This window comes from Vespula vulgaris, chromosome 2, assembly GCF_905475345.1.
Source record: "Vespula vulgaris chromosome 2, iyVesVulg1.1, whole genome shotgun sequence".
NCBI lineage: Eukaryota > Metazoa > Arthropoda > Insecta > Hymenoptera > Vespidae > Vespula > Vespula vulgaris.
This window is the reverse complement of record NC_066587.1, coordinates 2,232,070-2,247,633: the sequence shown is the minus strand read 5'-3', so window position 1 is coordinate 2,247,633 and position 15,564 is coordinate 2,232,070. Positions and strand designations below refer to the sequence as shown.

General features: G+C 31.9%; 4 protein-coding genes across 7 annotated transcripts in view; 2 read left to right on the top strand and 2 right to left on the bottom strand.

The window, feature by feature from the left end:
* The first annotated feature begins 538 nt into the window (after positions 1–538).
* On the top strand, positions 539–5,268 carry LOC127072863 (gamma-interferon-inducible lysosomal thiol reductase-like). Of its 2 annotated transcripts, XM_051013683.1 has the most exons (6): positions 539–687; positions 852–1,019; positions 1,814–2,011; positions 2,474–2,626; positions 2,701–2,839; positions 5,130–5,268. In XM_051013683.1, the coding sequence occupies exons 1-5, from the start codon at positions 610–612 to the stop codon at positions 2,803–2,805; spliced, it is 702 nt and encodes a 233-aa protein (XP_050869640.1). In that variant the 5' UTR covers positions 539–609; the 3' UTR covers positions 2,806–2,839; positions 5,130–5,268. The 2 variants fall into 2 exon arrangements, with proteins under 2 accessions (XP_050869640.1, XP_050869639.1); XM_051013682.1 differs by lacking the exon at positions 5,130–5,268 and having other exon boundaries at positions 2,701–2,967.
* Positions 3,081–7,828, bottom strand: LOC127072827 (uncharacterized). The gene is made up of 5 exons (XM_051013603.1): positions 5,903–7,828; positions 5,431–5,786; positions 5,153–5,314; positions 4,376–4,808; positions 3,081–3,509 (listed from the first exon to the last, which is right to left on the bottom strand). Exons 1-5 carry the CDS (start codon positions 6,780–6,782, stop codon positions 3,400–3,402), a joined length of 1,941 nt encoding a protein of 646 aa, XP_050869560.1. The 5' UTR covers positions 6,783–7,828; the 3' UTR covers positions 3,081–3,399.
* Positions 7,829–10,028: 2,200 nt separating this feature from the next.
* LOC127072832 (aladin) lies at positions 10,029–12,971 on the bottom strand. 2 transcript variants are annotated; one of them, XM_051013617.1, is made up of 8 exons: positions 12,859–12,971; positions 12,563–12,769; positions 12,060–12,457; positions 11,855–11,972; positions 11,501–11,800; positions 11,264–11,433; positions 10,859–11,183; positions 10,029–10,766 (listed from the first exon to the last, which is right to left on the bottom strand). In XM_051013617.1, the coding sequence occupies exons 3-8, from the start codon at positions 12,416–12,418 to the stop codon at positions 10,527–10,529; spliced, it is 1,512 nt and encodes a 503-aa protein (XP_050869574.1). In that variant the 5' UTR covers positions 12,419–12,457; positions 12,563–12,769; positions 12,859–12,971; the 3' UTR covers positions 10,029–10,526. The 2 variants fall into 2 exon arrangements, with proteins under 2 accessions (XP_050869574.1, XP_050869573.1); XM_051013616.1 differs by having other exon boundaries at positions 12,563–12,941.
* Positions 12,972–13,800: 829 nt separating this feature from the next.
* Positions 13,801–15,564, top strand: part of LOC127061859 (FK506-binding protein 5-like) — a 21,390-nt gene continuing 19,626 nt past the window's right edge. Inside the window, exons 1-2 of one of the 2 annotated variants that reach the window (XM_050989301.1) lie at positions 13,810–13,895; positions 13,968–14,303. In XM_050989301.1, coding sequence (XP_050845258.1) covers positions 14,249–14,303 — 55 coding nt within the window. In that variant the 5' untranslated portion in view covers positions 13,810–13,895; positions 13,968–14,248. Of the gene's footprint in view, positions 14,304–15,564 lie in introns of both variants that reach the window. The other variant, XM_050989300.1, reaches the window with a different exon arrangement.

Below are 15,564 nucleotides of genomic sequence, written 5' to 3'. Positions count from 1 at the left end.
TATCATTTTTTCATTTATTGAAATATAATATGTAATATATAATAATCAACTAATATTACATTACATTTATACAGCTAATACATGAGACATTTAAAAAAAAAAACGAAGAAAAAACCAAAAAAAAAAAAGGAGAAAGAAAAATTAAAGTGACCGCAATGAAAGTGATAACCTTGCAAGACTAATTCAATTAAAATAATCACATATTTTCCTGTAATATATTTATATTATGTTTACAATATTATTAGATTTTTTTATTTTTTTTATTTGTAATTTTTTCTGACTGTATCGTTTTCTCTTGACCTCTCTCTCTCTCTTTCTCTCTTTTTTTATTTTTATCTCTATCTCTATCCCTCTCTCTTTCTTTCTCTTTTTCTCTTTTTCTCTCTGCTTATTTCTCTCCTCTCTCTCTCTCTCTCTCTCTCTCTCTCTCTCTCTCTCTCTCTCTTTCCAATGAGCAGTTTCTCTTTCCTTTCTCTTTTTCCCATCTCCTATCTTTCTCCCTCTCTGAAACTTTTCGTAACTATCCCCTCCACTTTACCATCTATTCCCAGTAAGACGAGAGTGCAAGTTTAAACCTCCGTCCACTCACTGTTATCAATCAGAAGAACCATGCGGTGCTACCTGTTCAGTCCGAGATATTTGCTGGCTATCGCCGCATTTATTACTTTTTCGAATGACGTCATATTGGTATGTATTAATATATATATATATGTATATATATATATAAAAGTATCTAATAAATTATAAGTATCATATTTATATATTGAGAGATGATCCGTATATTTTATTCTATTCTCACAGTAAAGTAGCACATGGCCATATAAAATGAAATGATCTTTATTTGTATATAGGTATCCGGCGATGAATTGGTAGATAACTACACAGTTGTAAATGTTAATGTTTACTACGAATCACTATGTGGCGATAGTATAAGATGGGTAAAAGATCAGCTCGTACCCAACTACGCGTCCTTGAAGAAACATCTCAAGATCACTTTGATTCCGTACGGTAAAGCAACGGTAAGTGATAACGAGTATACCTCTTTGTTAAACATTTTTTTTTCATGAGATAAGTATACAAAAGTTATAAGAAAATATTTAAATATGAAAATTTATACAATTATAAGGAATTTATAATTATTTATTTATGATAATATTTTTAATACTCTTTGAGATACGTATAGAGTTTAATTTAAAAAATTCATATAATTGCAAGTAATTAATATATTCAAATTGATGAAGAAGTTGGTAATATTTTTAATACTCTTTGAGATATACAAAAATTCAAATAAGAAAATTCATATATTCATAAGAAATTTATATTTGCAAATTTACGTAGCAGTTCTTAATTTTGTAAATATTTTTTCAAATATATACAAAAATCCAGGTAAAAAGATTCATGAAATCGTAAGAAATTTATATTTTTAAATATGTGAAGAAGTCGAGAATATTTTTAATACTCTTTGAAATACGTGTAGAAAGTTTAAAAAATTTAGTTTAAAAATTCATATAATTGTAAGAAATTAATATATTTAAATTTATGAAGAAGTTGGTCATATTTTTAATACTCTTTGAGATATACAAAAATTCAGATAAGAAAATTTATATAATCGTAAGAAACAAAGGTTGAAAAATAAAATATCGGCTAATTAAATTCAAGTGTAATATAACAAACTACTAAGTAACTTATTTATTTAATAAACTGATTTATCTAATTCTTATTTCATTAATATCTATCGATAATTTTCGATAAATATCAAAGCAATCGAACATTGATCAGTTAATTTATCAATTATCTCGAACTTTATATTTAGCAAACACGTAATGCCGAAACCGGTCGATGGCATTTTTCGTGTCAACACGGATCTTCCGAATGCCTTGGTAATAAAGCACAAGCCTGTGGTATTCATGCTATAGAATCTGATTATCAAGAAAATGAGCAACAAGATCAAATAGTTTATCTAATCGGTTGTACTATGAGCGATCAATATCCACCAAGTGCTGTAGAAACTGTAAGCAAAATTTTATTATTAAGATTACTATCCTCTATATTAATTACTAATTCATTATTTTATTAGTATTTTAATACTAGTTTTATCGATATTTAATTTTATTAAATATTTAGTATCCTAATAAAATAATTAATTAGTATGAATATTTAATTGGAATATCAATTAAATAATTATTTATTATAAATATTTAATTAGTATTCCAATTAAATAATTATTTATTATAAGTATTTAAATAGTCTCGATTGAATAATTACTTCTTGTAAATATTTCTCAATTAAACAATTAATTTTTATAAATATTTAATTATCATGCCAATTGAATGATTATTTACTATTAATATTTTATTGCTATTTCAATTTTTAAACAATGTTTTAATATAAATGTTTAATTATATAATATCCTAACTAAAAAAAAATTGTTTTGAATGATAATTTGGAAATATTTTATTTATTCTATCTCCAGTGTGCAAAACGCTATCTGAAAGAAGAAACACAAAAGCGTATATCAAAATGCATCAATAGCTCTTTAGCAGATGATTTGCTCGCTGCTAACGGTGATAAAACATGGGCTCTAGAACCACAACTTTCCTTCGTACCAACAATAATTTTGAACGGAGTAAGTATTTGAATGATTATTAATTACACTTTATATAGAAATATTATATTTGTATATATAAATTTTTTCAATAGGTTCGAACAGCAGAAATTCAAAAATCCGCATTATACAATTTTAAAACATTAATTTGTTCCTATTTGACAAAAGATGAACAACGTTCAATTTGTCCAACGTTGTAAGATAAAAAGGACAGACAGAAATACTTACGCAAAGGTAAGTTTTCATTTATAAAAAAAAAAAAAAAATACAAGAGAAGTAAATGAATTATCATTGTAACTTTAAATGTTATATACGCATATTATGTACTTTTATTTCTCGAGAAATATATAAATATACAAGTACACCTATGTACAAAAATATATACGATTTTATTCGAATATTTATATATATATATATATATATATATATATTATATAAATAATGTATATATATATAATATATATATATAACGCAAAATTATAAATGTCATTATTATTACTATTATTAATATTATTCATATTATTATTACTATCATTATTACTATTATTATTATAAAAAAGAAAACAGAAAGAAAAATAATAATAATAATAAAAAGAAACAAGTCTTTGGTAAATGCAGCACGAAGATCGGGCTTGTGCAAATGTATCTTTCGCCTTCGTATAATAATAATAATAATCAAAAAAAAAAAAAGAAGAAATATTTTATATATACATATACATATACATACATATATATATATATATATATATATATATATATATACACAATTAAATATAAAAATACAATATGCGATATTAAACATCGATGAAAACAGCATCGTTGAGATTACTTAACTCAAGAAACTCTTGTTCGATGTCAGAACCGAGTTCTTGGAAATCAGGAACATCGTCGTTCGTGCCATATCCTGTAAATAAAATTATAACCATGTTAAACATTATACATACCTATGTAAAGAAAACGAAACTTTTAAGTTAAGTCGATCGATTAAATCGTCGATCAGTTATCTTCTTTTCTCTTCTTCTTTTTTCTTTTCTTTTTTTCTCTTCTTCTTTTTTTTTTTTTTTTACTTAGAAGAAAGGAAAGAAAGAGAAAGAGAGAGAAAGCTTTGAATTCTAAAAGTGCACGCGTGTGTTACACGTGTCCATTATGTGGACCGTTTTGGCGCGTGCGTGAGCGTACGTTCGTAGGCTTGGACAAAAAAGTGAAGAATATTATTTTAAGACTCGGTGTGGGGTACACAAGCATAAAGCGGCAAACCTCCTCTGAGATTAAATATGAACGACCGAGCATAAGCGTGCTGCCACTGTCATTGTCATCGTCATCCTCGTCGTTGTCCTCGTCGTTATCGTCGTCGTCGTCGTCGTCGTCGTTGTCGTCATCGTCATCATCGTCGTCATCGTCATCGTCGATATCGTTGTGTACGTGTTAGTTTTTACCAATCGAAAGCGAATCACGAGCACGTGCCATTAACGAGTCGTACGATTAACATTCTCACAAATATGATTTTACAACACACACACAGAGATAAACAGACAGACAGACAGAGAAAGAGAGAAACATAAATGCGCGCATATAGTATATATGTATGTATGTATATATGTATGTATGTATGTATGTATGTAGGTATGTAGGTATGTATGTATGTATGTATGTATGTATGTATGTATGTATGTATGTATGTATGTATGTATGTATGTATGTATGTATGTATGTATGTATCATATAAGTCAATTAATTTATATTATAAAAAATGAAAACAAAAAATCTTACCAGTATTACAATCGTTTTGAGAATTATTAATGTCTTCGATAAGAAAACGTTTCATATATTCTATCGGTACATATTCTTGATGATTATTATCAAACGAAACGGAAGGGATCCTTTCACTTTCGTATAAATTAGTATAAAGAAAATCAATATCATCTTCTCTACAAGATTCCGAATTTTTTAATGATCTATAATTTGTAGAGAGCGGACTGTTCGCCTGTCTAATCTGATGTAACGTATTTGTTGTATCTTTACGATGTTCCGTTATTACGTTCGACGAATTATTATAACCGATAGACATTTTATTATCTAAAGTAGTTGTTGGTAATGCCATTAACGACGTGGTTGGTTCCGCATGATTTTTTGCATGTTTTCTTAAGCTTGATGGATCCGTGTAACGTTTACCACAGCCGCTTACTTGACAAGCGTAAGGTTTCTGTAATGATTTGTATTAAGTATGATTATGAAAATCGATTTATGTATTTTTATAAGAATTTAATTGTTAACTATTAAGAAGATACTATATATATATATCATACATTATATATGTATTATATGTATACTATATATATATATATACTACTATGAAGATATAATAACGTATAATATACTACTATGAAGATACCATAATATATGGTATGCTACTATGAAGATACTATAACATATGATATACTACTATGAAGATACCGTGTGTGTCTATGTGTGTGTGTACTTTTTCTTTCTAAGATCAATATTTATTTGGGGACAAATTCTTAAGTTTCAGATATCGATGACAAGTACCGTATCATAATGAGTCCTCTGGTGTTTAGCTCGATCGCTACTATTGCTGAAAGCTTTAGTGCAGCCACGATGTTGACAGGCGTAAGGTTTCTCTCCGGTATGCGATCTCTGATGAATCTTCAAATTTTCAAGCCGTGAAAATGCCTTTTTACAACCAGCAAACTGGAAAAGAAATTCTCTAAGAGTTGGCAAGTATATATATTTCAATCGTAATATAATTTAAAATGATGAAATAATAGTAACATCGTAAATACGTTCACATCTATATATAAACTTACAGGGCATTTATTTGGCTTCTCACCGCTATGTACTCGCATATGTATGAGTAATTTGTATCTAGCATTAAATGGTCTAGCACGAGGACAACCTTGCCAAAGACAAGCAAATTCGTCTTGTCCTGTCGTTGGACCACTCGTTTGTCCTAAGAAAGAACTATCTCCGTCTCTCTCCTTTTCCTTATCTCTGTCTCTCTGTACGCGTCGTCCATGTCCATGCGCGTTAGAAGAGGAAGACTCTACGTGCCGCCTCTCAATATGTCTTACGAGACTTTCTTGTTCCGTAAAAGCACTTCCGCAATCTATCCATCGACATTGATACGTCGACATGAAATTATTATCTTCTACCGTGGCACGATCTGTTAAATGTATTTAACACGAAGTGATTATTAAGAAAGATCAATTTAATTAAATATTATGAGAGAAGTTCAATGAAATATCGTGATTGATCAAAATGATATTAACGAGAACTCACCGTAGGATCTATCGCAAACTTCGTTCTTCGCTGTTACGTCAGATCTTGGAACACGTTGATCGGCAAGAAGTAATCCTTCGTTTTGAGGTAAAACCACTTGATTGCCAAGATTATCTTTAACCACATTTTCCTGATGAAAATTCACCGAGGACAATTGTGTACTCGACTGTGAAGATACCAAATGACCAACGGCATAACATAGACCATCAACGTTTTGAAACGGATCCTGCAACTCTTCCAAATACGTTGACGCCGAAGACGAGGAAGAATCAACATTGGCAAGCAAAGAAGTAGGATCGCCTCTAATCAAACTCAAATCAAATTCATTGGTAGCTATTTGCATGGCGCTACCAAGTTCCTGAAATTCTTCGTTTTGCGAACTAATCGATGTTACTAAATTTGTGGTCTCTTGATAATCTTGATACCCTTGATAATCGGGATATACGAAAGCTCGTGAAAATGAGAATGCTGTCCCTACCGAAGGCAATCTTTGCCGTCCATTAGTTTTGTCATCGTAATAATCACCATTTCTCGTAATTTCGTTATTCCAATTGTTTACTTCATTGCAATTATTGCTTAATGTTTCAGGCCGTTGATCGGGATATTGTATAGCAACCGAAAGTTCTTCCCAATCATTTTTCTTACAAGAATTGGATGAAGTTGATAAAAATGGCGAGGATGATCCAATATTATCCACTTGCGAGGAATGATGATTAGTCCAACAAGATTCTCGTGTACTTCCAACGACGTTCATTGTGGATATCAAACGAGACGATGAATCAAGAAGATATTCTTCTTGATCGATCCCGTTTGTTGAATAGACACGTTGCCTTACGTTTTCCCCGTTCTTGTCGACAACGAGGTAATCCTCGAGGTGCATATCTGCTCAAGTTCTTTCTTTTCTTTTCTTTCGTTTCTTTTTTTCTTTTTTTTTTTCAAGACGTCACAGCGCCAACAACGACAATACATTCGATCATATCACGCGCGAAGTATTTCGTAATATACACGATTTTGTAATGTACAGGGTCTTTGGTATGTAGTTGTCGTCGACGGAGCGAAGAGAGATTAGAGTACACTTGCGCGCCGCGTTACAACAAGTTTTGTATTTAATATCGCCGCTATTTTGCGCCACCGTCGAGTTTAAACTAAAGATAAATGGAAATTTTGCGACCTCCTTCGAACGTTTGCTCTGCTATTCTTTCCTTTTGATCAAAGGAAAACGCGTACTCACTTGATGATGATTTCTATCTATTTATCTCTCTCTCTCTCTCTCTTTCTCCTCTCTTTCTATCACTGTACTTCTATCTCTGTTATTCCCTTTTGCGTAGTAACGATATAAGTTCTTACCGAACAAAAATAACAAAACAAAGAAAGAAAAAGAAAATAAAATATATGATGGGACGAGAAAAAGATGATGCAAATGATAATTAAAAAAGGGGATGATAGCTCGAGCAAGCGCCGGCCGAGTTTGACCCTGAATTGATAAGAACGATCAGCGTAACGTTTCTCGAGTATTTCTACTCGTTCTCGCGTCTGCAAGAAGACTATCAAGGACCGAACGAGAAGATACTACCGCATTTTTACACCGAACTTAAAGTATCCCCCCTCCACTATTCTTCTCTCTTCCTTCGGGATCTCTTCTTCTCCCCCGCTTATAAAGACGATAAGGAAGGAACCCTCGAGAGGATACGACGACTACCGCAAGAAGAAAACCTAAGCACCGCCCACTCGCGTGGCTGTAGCCAGCTTATGCGAGATGTGGGGATCTTACTATACGGTGCAACATGTTCTATGCACTTGTCTCTCTTAACCCTCTATTACTTGATATTACTTTTTACACAAGTCACACTTTATTTTATATTAATTAATAATAATATCAAATGAAATTTAAAGAATATATATACGTAATTATTAAGGTATTAACAATTTAAATAGAGTATTGATATATTTTACTTAAATGTTACGTATCCTGAAAAGTATTCTTTTTCTTTTAATTTTATTTTTCTTTAATCAGTATTACATATAATTAATATTAATATTTTATTATTAATAATAAATGATAATAATATTTAGTAAATATGTTATACTGTTGAATTAATTTTATCTCAGTTATTTTACTTCCTAATATTTAAATACTTATGTATTTTAATATTTATAAATAATGTTTAAATAATGTGTGTCTCTGTGTATTTTTATATTCAACTACTTTTTAAATATTACAATAGATTGGTATAAGTGATACTATTATATTCACGTTATATAATTTTTTTTTAAACGCAACAAATTTTTTCTTGTACACGTTTAACTCAATTATCAATTAATCTATTGATTTCTATTTCGAATATACATAATAATTTTTTTTTAGCCGATGATCAATCTTTTATCATAATCGCAATACTAGATCAATGAATACCTTAAAAAATAAATTTTTTTTTCCCTTATAACGTTAGTTCACATTAGTATTTATGAAATTTGAAATTGATTACATTGATAACTTCCGCATAAATTTAATATTAAGAAAAAAATTTATAATGAAAAAGGGAAAAGAAAGAAAGAAAGGAAAAAAATACAATATTTATAAATTATAAAAATAATAAAAAAATCATCAGTTGATTAACTTCGAATAATCTTATGATAACATTTTTTAGAAATGAAAAGTTTTAAGTAATGTTCATATGAGATCACACGCATGCGCACATATAGAAATTAAACGCGTAACGTAAAAAGTGTCAATGATCGAGAAGAATTTTTAGTAAAGAGGAGACTTAATAGTCTACATACATGGGTGACTAGATGACTAGATGTGCATTGGATGAACTAATTTTAAGAAAATAGAGAAGTCTAAGAAAAAGTGAAAAAGAAAAAGAGAACGAGAAAAGGAGAGAAAGAGAGAGAGAGAGAGAGAGAGAGAGAGAAAGAAAGGGAGGAATGAAAAGAGGGTGCTCGGGACGATCTTTCGTCGCTCGAGCCCCGAGAATCGGGTGTAGAGCAAAAAAATGTCAAACCAGCTGCCGCACACGCGTCGCTTATTAACAACAGCTTCTTCGCGCGCGCATATGAGGACATGTCGTTCACTCTTCTCGCTTATGTTACAGCCTACTATTATTTCATGGACATCATCCCTTTTTCTCTTTCTTTCTCTATCTCTCTCTCTCTCTCTCTCTGTTTTTCTCTTTAGATCTCTTTTGTATTAATACAAATTATTTATATATACGTTGACATTTTTTTTTAATAGTATAATATATGGAAAATATCAAAGAGACATAGTTGAAAATGTTATAATAATTATATCAATGAATGATGAATGAACGAATGTAAAAGTATTTATAAATATATTTGATTGATTTTAGAAAATCTATTATTATTAGATTTTATATATATATGTGTGTGTTTGTGTGTGTATACAATAGATTTTCTAAAAGTGATCCAATATTGCTTAAATATGTATACATGTATCATTATAAAACACCGAGTCGATCATCGTCCCCATACATAAGGACATACCCTGCACCCAAGCATACATCTTAGAGTTGCATCTTACAGTTGCTTTATACGTCATATTACGGGTAGATAAGTGATAGAGTGGCACATATGGTCTGCCAGCCCTCTATGCTTACATTATATACATATACTATGCTCGCTCTCGGCCGTACTTTTTTGTCAAGGCACCTGTCAACTTCGTCCAGAGCATAGTCACCGCATGTGTACGGTCCCTTCTTAAGTAAACATACTAAAAAAAAGGATTCTGATCTTGCAACGCATACGGACGCAATAACTTAGGAAATGCATTGAAAAAAAAAAGAAATAATACTAAAAAAAAATTAAAAAAAATAAAATAAAATAAAATACAAAAAATAACATATAAACACATAAGATTATTTAATCGCTTTGCAAAGGGTAATTATATAGAAAAACGAGTATAACGAGTTCTTTAAAAAAAAAAAAAAAAAAAAAAAAAAGAGAAGAAAAGAAAGAAAAAATCAATCTTCAGGTTAATGAAATATTGAATTTATTTATTGTATTTTTCTTTGGGATTCTTCTTTCTTTTTAATCTTTTTTCTTTTCTTTTTTTTTGTAATCTCGTGTGCGATATCATTGTATTAAGTTGAAGAGAAAAAAAAATAAATAAAAGAAGGTATTATTTATTATTTATTTTCGAGATTACATCACTGTAGACGAGTAGTTTACCCATAAATCGGATGACACATAGTACGTATTGGAAATAGCTAGGGATGCATAACATTCTGTCGGGGTATATAGCATTCGGTCAAGCAACGTAAAAATAGAAAGGCGTGCGCTCTGCATGTGACTTCGTATAATTAGGTACCCAACTCGAGAACTTGTATGTCCTATACGTTACTCACGTAGCATGTCGGAGACCCTAACATTGGACCACGTTTTCTTTTCTTTTTTCTTTCTTTGGTTTTTCTTCTTTTTTTTTTTCTCTTCGACATAATGACAAGTCAAAGACCGATAGAAAAATTATGTAATTTCCACTTTACACTTTTATATCTCGAAACAAGACAAGACAATATGGACATCGAAATTGAAGTTATATTTTTTATGAAATCAATTTCTTCTTAGAGAGAAATTTTTAAGTCAAATGACAATGTAAAAGGGATATTTAATACCAACCGTCATCGCTCATAACGTAATTATTGGATATAGGAAAATGTTGTATACGTCCGCTACTCCATGCAATAGTCAAACAGACTATTGAATCCGTGGAAGGATATTTCTTATAAAAATTTATACAATTCGGTACTTCTCCGGACAAACCTTGAATGAAACAAAATGGTTTCACTTCGACCGCTTTCCCTAAATTACTTATTCTCGTTAGTATTAAAGCGATCAATGGACTCTTCTGTAAAATCGGAGAAACAAAATAATTGATTTGAAAATAATCGATTGACAATAATTGTGTTAAATGGATTTAACATTTATTGTAATTCTTACGTGAAAGAGAACAGCAAGGTATCGGCCCGAAGGATCCCATTCCATTGCTACTATTCGACCACCGACTGTAATGGAATCTTCATTTACATCCGATGTGAAAGTGACTTCAGCTAAATTGATTAGAGGGTATGCTACATTGATTTCATCAAATGACGATTTAGTATCAAAAATATTCTCCTGAAGTGGTAATGAAAAAATAACAGGATCGTCGCTCGATGCAAATATCAATGCTAAATCTGGTCCAAAACAAGCAGCAGCTATACGTCCGGATGGTACAGTCCATCTTTCTGCATACCACGGTGTTGGAGTACCAGATCGCCAAACTCTGAATATAAAAGAGTCACATATACGATATGAATATATTCAATATAAAATATATAATTATCCATCGATAACACGACCTACCTAAAAATGTTTCTACATGTGGCAGAAAATAAACGACTTCCGCAAAAAGACCAATGTACAAAGCATAATCCACCACCACCTACTCGTTTTAGTGGTACACCTTCCTCTTTGGAAACGTCCCATACGATCATATTGGAATCATTCGGTGAACAGGACACCAATATGTTACCCTGAGATAAATACATAATAAGATTATCTAATATGACAGATTTAATGAATATTTGTATATAGAGATACCTGTGGATGCCATGCTACACTAGTAACAGGACTATGATTTCTTCGCTTTAATAGCACAGCATGGCTCAACATATTACTAGCAGCACCTAGTTCGATCGTCCATATTAAAACACCTATATGACACGCAGCAGCTAATACTCTTCCGGCATAAGGACTCCAACTTAATTGATAAACGAATTTTTGAGCACTGTGTCGTAAAATCGGTATCCCTGATATACCTTCTGAAAATATACGTATTCTGTCGTCTCTGGTTGCAACAGCTAAACGGGTGCAATGTGGATGCCATGAAATGCAACGTACCTAAAAACAAATAAATGTCAAAAATGTCTTATATATAACAATATATACTCATACAATCGAGGTATTCCAATCACGCGTAGGGACTATATCAGCAATGGATCCTGATCCAATGGTTGGTAAAGCTTCCCTTTGAAAAATACCTTTCTCCATAGAGTCTAAAGCCCATGTGAGTCTATTAATCAGAATAGTAAGATCATTAAGATCTATTGAATGCTATCGATAATAATGTAGTAAGATTAAAATACATTTACGTCCATACTTTACAGCTATCCAGTGTATCACTTTTGTTACGTGTTCGGAATCAGCAGATGCAGCGAAACGTAAAGCTTCTGTAAATCCTTTTTCTCTCCATACGCTTATAATTCTTTTAAAAACACTATCCTGAATAGGTTGGAATAAATAACCATTGTTGATAGTGCGAATACATTCCCGCGCGCCAAGCATATCACTAGTGATAGAAACTGCTGGGTAATTACGCAGGTATTCATAAAAAGGATGCATCTCGTCGTGCATTTCTACGTGATCACTGTGTCTCACAACATATGCATCAACACCAGCAGTGGGTAGTTGATTAAACATTGGAGATAGGAATTCATTTAAAGACAATATCTTCATCATGAACAATTCTTGTTACCGTGCAACACTTAGAGATATAACCTATATATCACGAAATAAAATCAAATTCTTAATTAACTTCCTGCGATGTTTGTAAAAAATAGAATCATAATAATCTACAAAATATAATCTTTAAGGTTAACTTACTTTTATCAATTAAACGATTACTCCAAATAGTCATTCAAACCGAGTAGAACGTTCAAATGTGAATGCATTATTTTCTAACAATAACGATATAACTGATATAACTTTATGATTTAAACTAACAATTCATTAATTCAAAATTAAAAAATCGCACATTTTTAAACAGTCAATTACAGTTAGACATCCTACACACATGTTCAACGTCGTCTGCTACAAATGCAATAAATTAAGGAACACTTCTTCTAGATATAGTTAAATAATTAATTAATCTATTAAATTTATCTATTAAATTTATTAACCTTAATCTCTACGATGAGAATATCTTGTAATAATGAATAATCAAGAAATACGAAAAGATTCATGTCATATTTTTGAAACAGCGGGAATCGGTAAAGATGGCGCTATTTTGTTGACGACGATCATCACAGTAACTGTAAAAGAGCATGCGTGGATAAGAAAAGATTTAAATTATCACAAATAGAGCGAACACTTTCATAAGCTCTTAATCAATTTTTCGTATGATTTTTTGCACCATCTGATGTTTCATAAGAACATCAATAGAAATCTCCATCCCAAGCAAATAAAAATAATGCTAAATTTGAATCATTCGTTTGGTATCAATGAACGCATCTTGAATAAATTTTATATGTATATATATATATTAACAAATAAAAAAGAACAGGAATAAGAAAAAAGATCTCTCATTTTTGTATATTCATATTTCAATGTAAGTTCAAATCGATAAAGAAATGTCGATTGAATAGAGTACCGATAGATGGTACTGCCGAAAACGTAAACGCAGTGCCAACTTCATTTGATTATGTCAGATCCTTCAAAATTCGAATGTATTTGAACGAAATGTGTGATCGACTAATTCGAATATAATTTCTCATGGAAAATTCTTACGACGAAAAATCGAGGCGCGGTGTTCGGACGATGGTGCGCATTCTCATTGATGGCTGCGTCGACAACGACGACGATTCAAGAGAAACATGAAAGAATCGAAGCCGAAGGAAAAGGAGAATGACAATAAATATCGTTGTTATGTCAACGAAGTGTCCTTTCGATTTCAATGAAGAAAAAGAAACAAAATAAAAAGTAAAACAAAAATACAAGAATGAGTAGAAGTACGAATGTGTGATAGGCAGAGAGTAAGTGGGGTAGGGTGGGGTAGTGGAGTGGGGAGAAAGAGCATCGATAGAAACGGGTGGGGAGATACTAAGAAGGGGCTTAGCGGGGAGCGCAGTGTGCGATCGCCGTTCGAGCGGTTCGGAGTATGCTTAGAGATTGTTTTGCGAGACGTCTCGGTGTTTCTCGTTCGGATATAATTGATAACGTACGTTCTTTCTTTTTCCCCTTCTTTTTTTCTTTTCTCTTTCTGTTTCTCTGTATTAAATAACCTGTCTAGGGTAAGAAGAAAATTAAAACGCGAAGGATTAACACGATAAAAATCATTTTCGATGAAATGCTACCAAATAGAAGATAGTGGTGTGTTCAGGCGATCCACCAAGATGATTATCTCGATGACACTTTTAACTTAGAGGAGAAGACCGATATAAAAAGAAAGAAAGAGAAAGAGAAAAAGAAAAAGAGAAAAAGAGAGAGAAAAAATAAGACAAAATAACACAAATCGAAGAAAAACGAAAGCAAAGGAGGCTTAGAAGACCGTCGTCACGGTCTTCCTAAGAAATGGGCAAGAAGGGCTCCAAGCGGAAGACCCGATGGAGAACCCTGAGCATTGGTGGTGAGTCTCCATTTCTTCTCTTTCTCATTGTCATTCCCAAACAACGATTGGGCCTGACAACCCTTCGTACTCTCGTACCATCTCGTGTCGTTCGAGATTCTCTATAAATCTTCTTCGTATATAGACGTTAGTACGAGCGCGCGCGCGCGCTCTCACCTTTCTCCATATTTCGCGAATTATCCGACGTCCGACCGGGCCATCGATCGCTCTCGACCAGATATTGCCTCGCCTTCGTGATACTTTACCTTTCCTTGCTTTCTATAATCTCTATTTTCCCTTCTTTCTTTCTTTCCTTTCTTTTCCATTCTTTTCTTTTTCATTTGCTCGCTTAAAAATTTCTTATTTACCACAAATAACGAGACGTCGTATTTCTCATACTCTTAATATTTTTGCTCGTCGTCGTTCGTCGGTTTCAAATCTTCCCTTCGAAATATACAAAAAGAAAGAAAAGGGAAAAGTAGAAATCTGAATTTTTCTATTTGAGATAATACGATTACGAATCGATAATATCATAAATTTATATAAATATGCGAGATATAGATCATTAAGAGAAAATATGGTCGAGAAATAGTCTACTCTTAGACTCGACGTCTCGTGAAATGATTTTATTAACATCGTAAAAGAACGTGGTTCACGTAATAAGGGGTAAAGGTCGAGGCAACAAGAACGATACATTTTTTATGAAATACGTATAATTCTTTTTCTTTTTTCTTTATTTATTTATTTATTTATTTATCTATCTATAATTCATTGCCATGTCCACAATTTACTTTCATATTTCTGATCTTTTCATTTTGAGGTTATGATAGAATATATACAAGTTGAAAGATTAAATATCGTTGCATATTTATGTATTTACAGATATATATCGTTACATATTTATGTATTTATGCGTAATCTATAAATCCGTGCGTATATATGTTATGTATACATGTAGAGAAAGAGAATGTGGGAGGAGAAGGGGTGGAAAAAGAGGAATAGTGTCACTGGGACATGTTAAAACGATTTCTTTGAGTCTCTAATTTAACGAAGCCCAAAATCTATAATAACTTTTGAGAGAGAGAGAGAGAGAGAGAGAGAGAGAGGAGAGGGAGAGGGAGAGAGAAAGCAAAACATATTTACGTCCTTGAGCGATCTGCTCGTTTGTACGTTATACGTAGAAATATAAACATACCCTTAATGGATTCGTACTGTAGAAACGCGTTCAGGATCGTCAGAAACGTTCGACCGCGAGACCACCTCGCGACAGCATACATCGATC

Coding starts and splice junctions, on each gene's coding strand:
- LOC127072863 (XM_051013683.1), top strand. CDS start 610: ATGCGGTGCTACCTGTTCAGTCCGAGATATTTGCTGGCTATCGCCGCA. Junction 2,012..2,473: donor CACCAAGTGCTGTAGAAACT/GTAAGCAAAATT, acceptor TTCTATCTCCAG/TGTGCAAAACGCTATCTGAA. Junction 2,627..2,700: donor CAACAATAATTTTGAACGGA/GTAAGTATTTGA, acceptor TTTTTTCAATAG/GTTCGAACAGCAGAAATTCA.
- LOC127072827 (XM_051013603.1), bottom strand. CDS start 6,782: ATGCACCTCGAGGATTACCTCGTTGTCGACAAGAACGGGGAAAACGTA. Junction 5,315..5,430: donor AGAAGCCAAATAAATGCCCT/GTAAGTTTATAT, acceptor TTTCTTTTCCAG/TTTGCTGGTTGTAAAAAGGC. Junction 4,809..5,152: donor AGAGGACTCATTATGATACG/GTACTTGTCATC, acceptor AAATCATTACAG/AAACCTTACGCTTGTCAAGT.
- LOC127072832 (XM_051013617.1), bottom strand. CDS start 12,418: ATGATGAAGATATTGTCTTTAAATGAATTCCTATCTCCAATGTTTAAT. Junction 11,801..11,854: donor GTGATTGGAATACCTCGATT/GTATGAGTATAT, acceptor ATTTGTTTTTAG/GTACGTTGCATTTCATGGCA. Junction 10,767..10,858: donor ACCTTGCTGTTCTCTTTCAC/GTAAGAATTACA, acceptor CCGATTTTACAG/AAGAGTCCATTGATCGCTTT.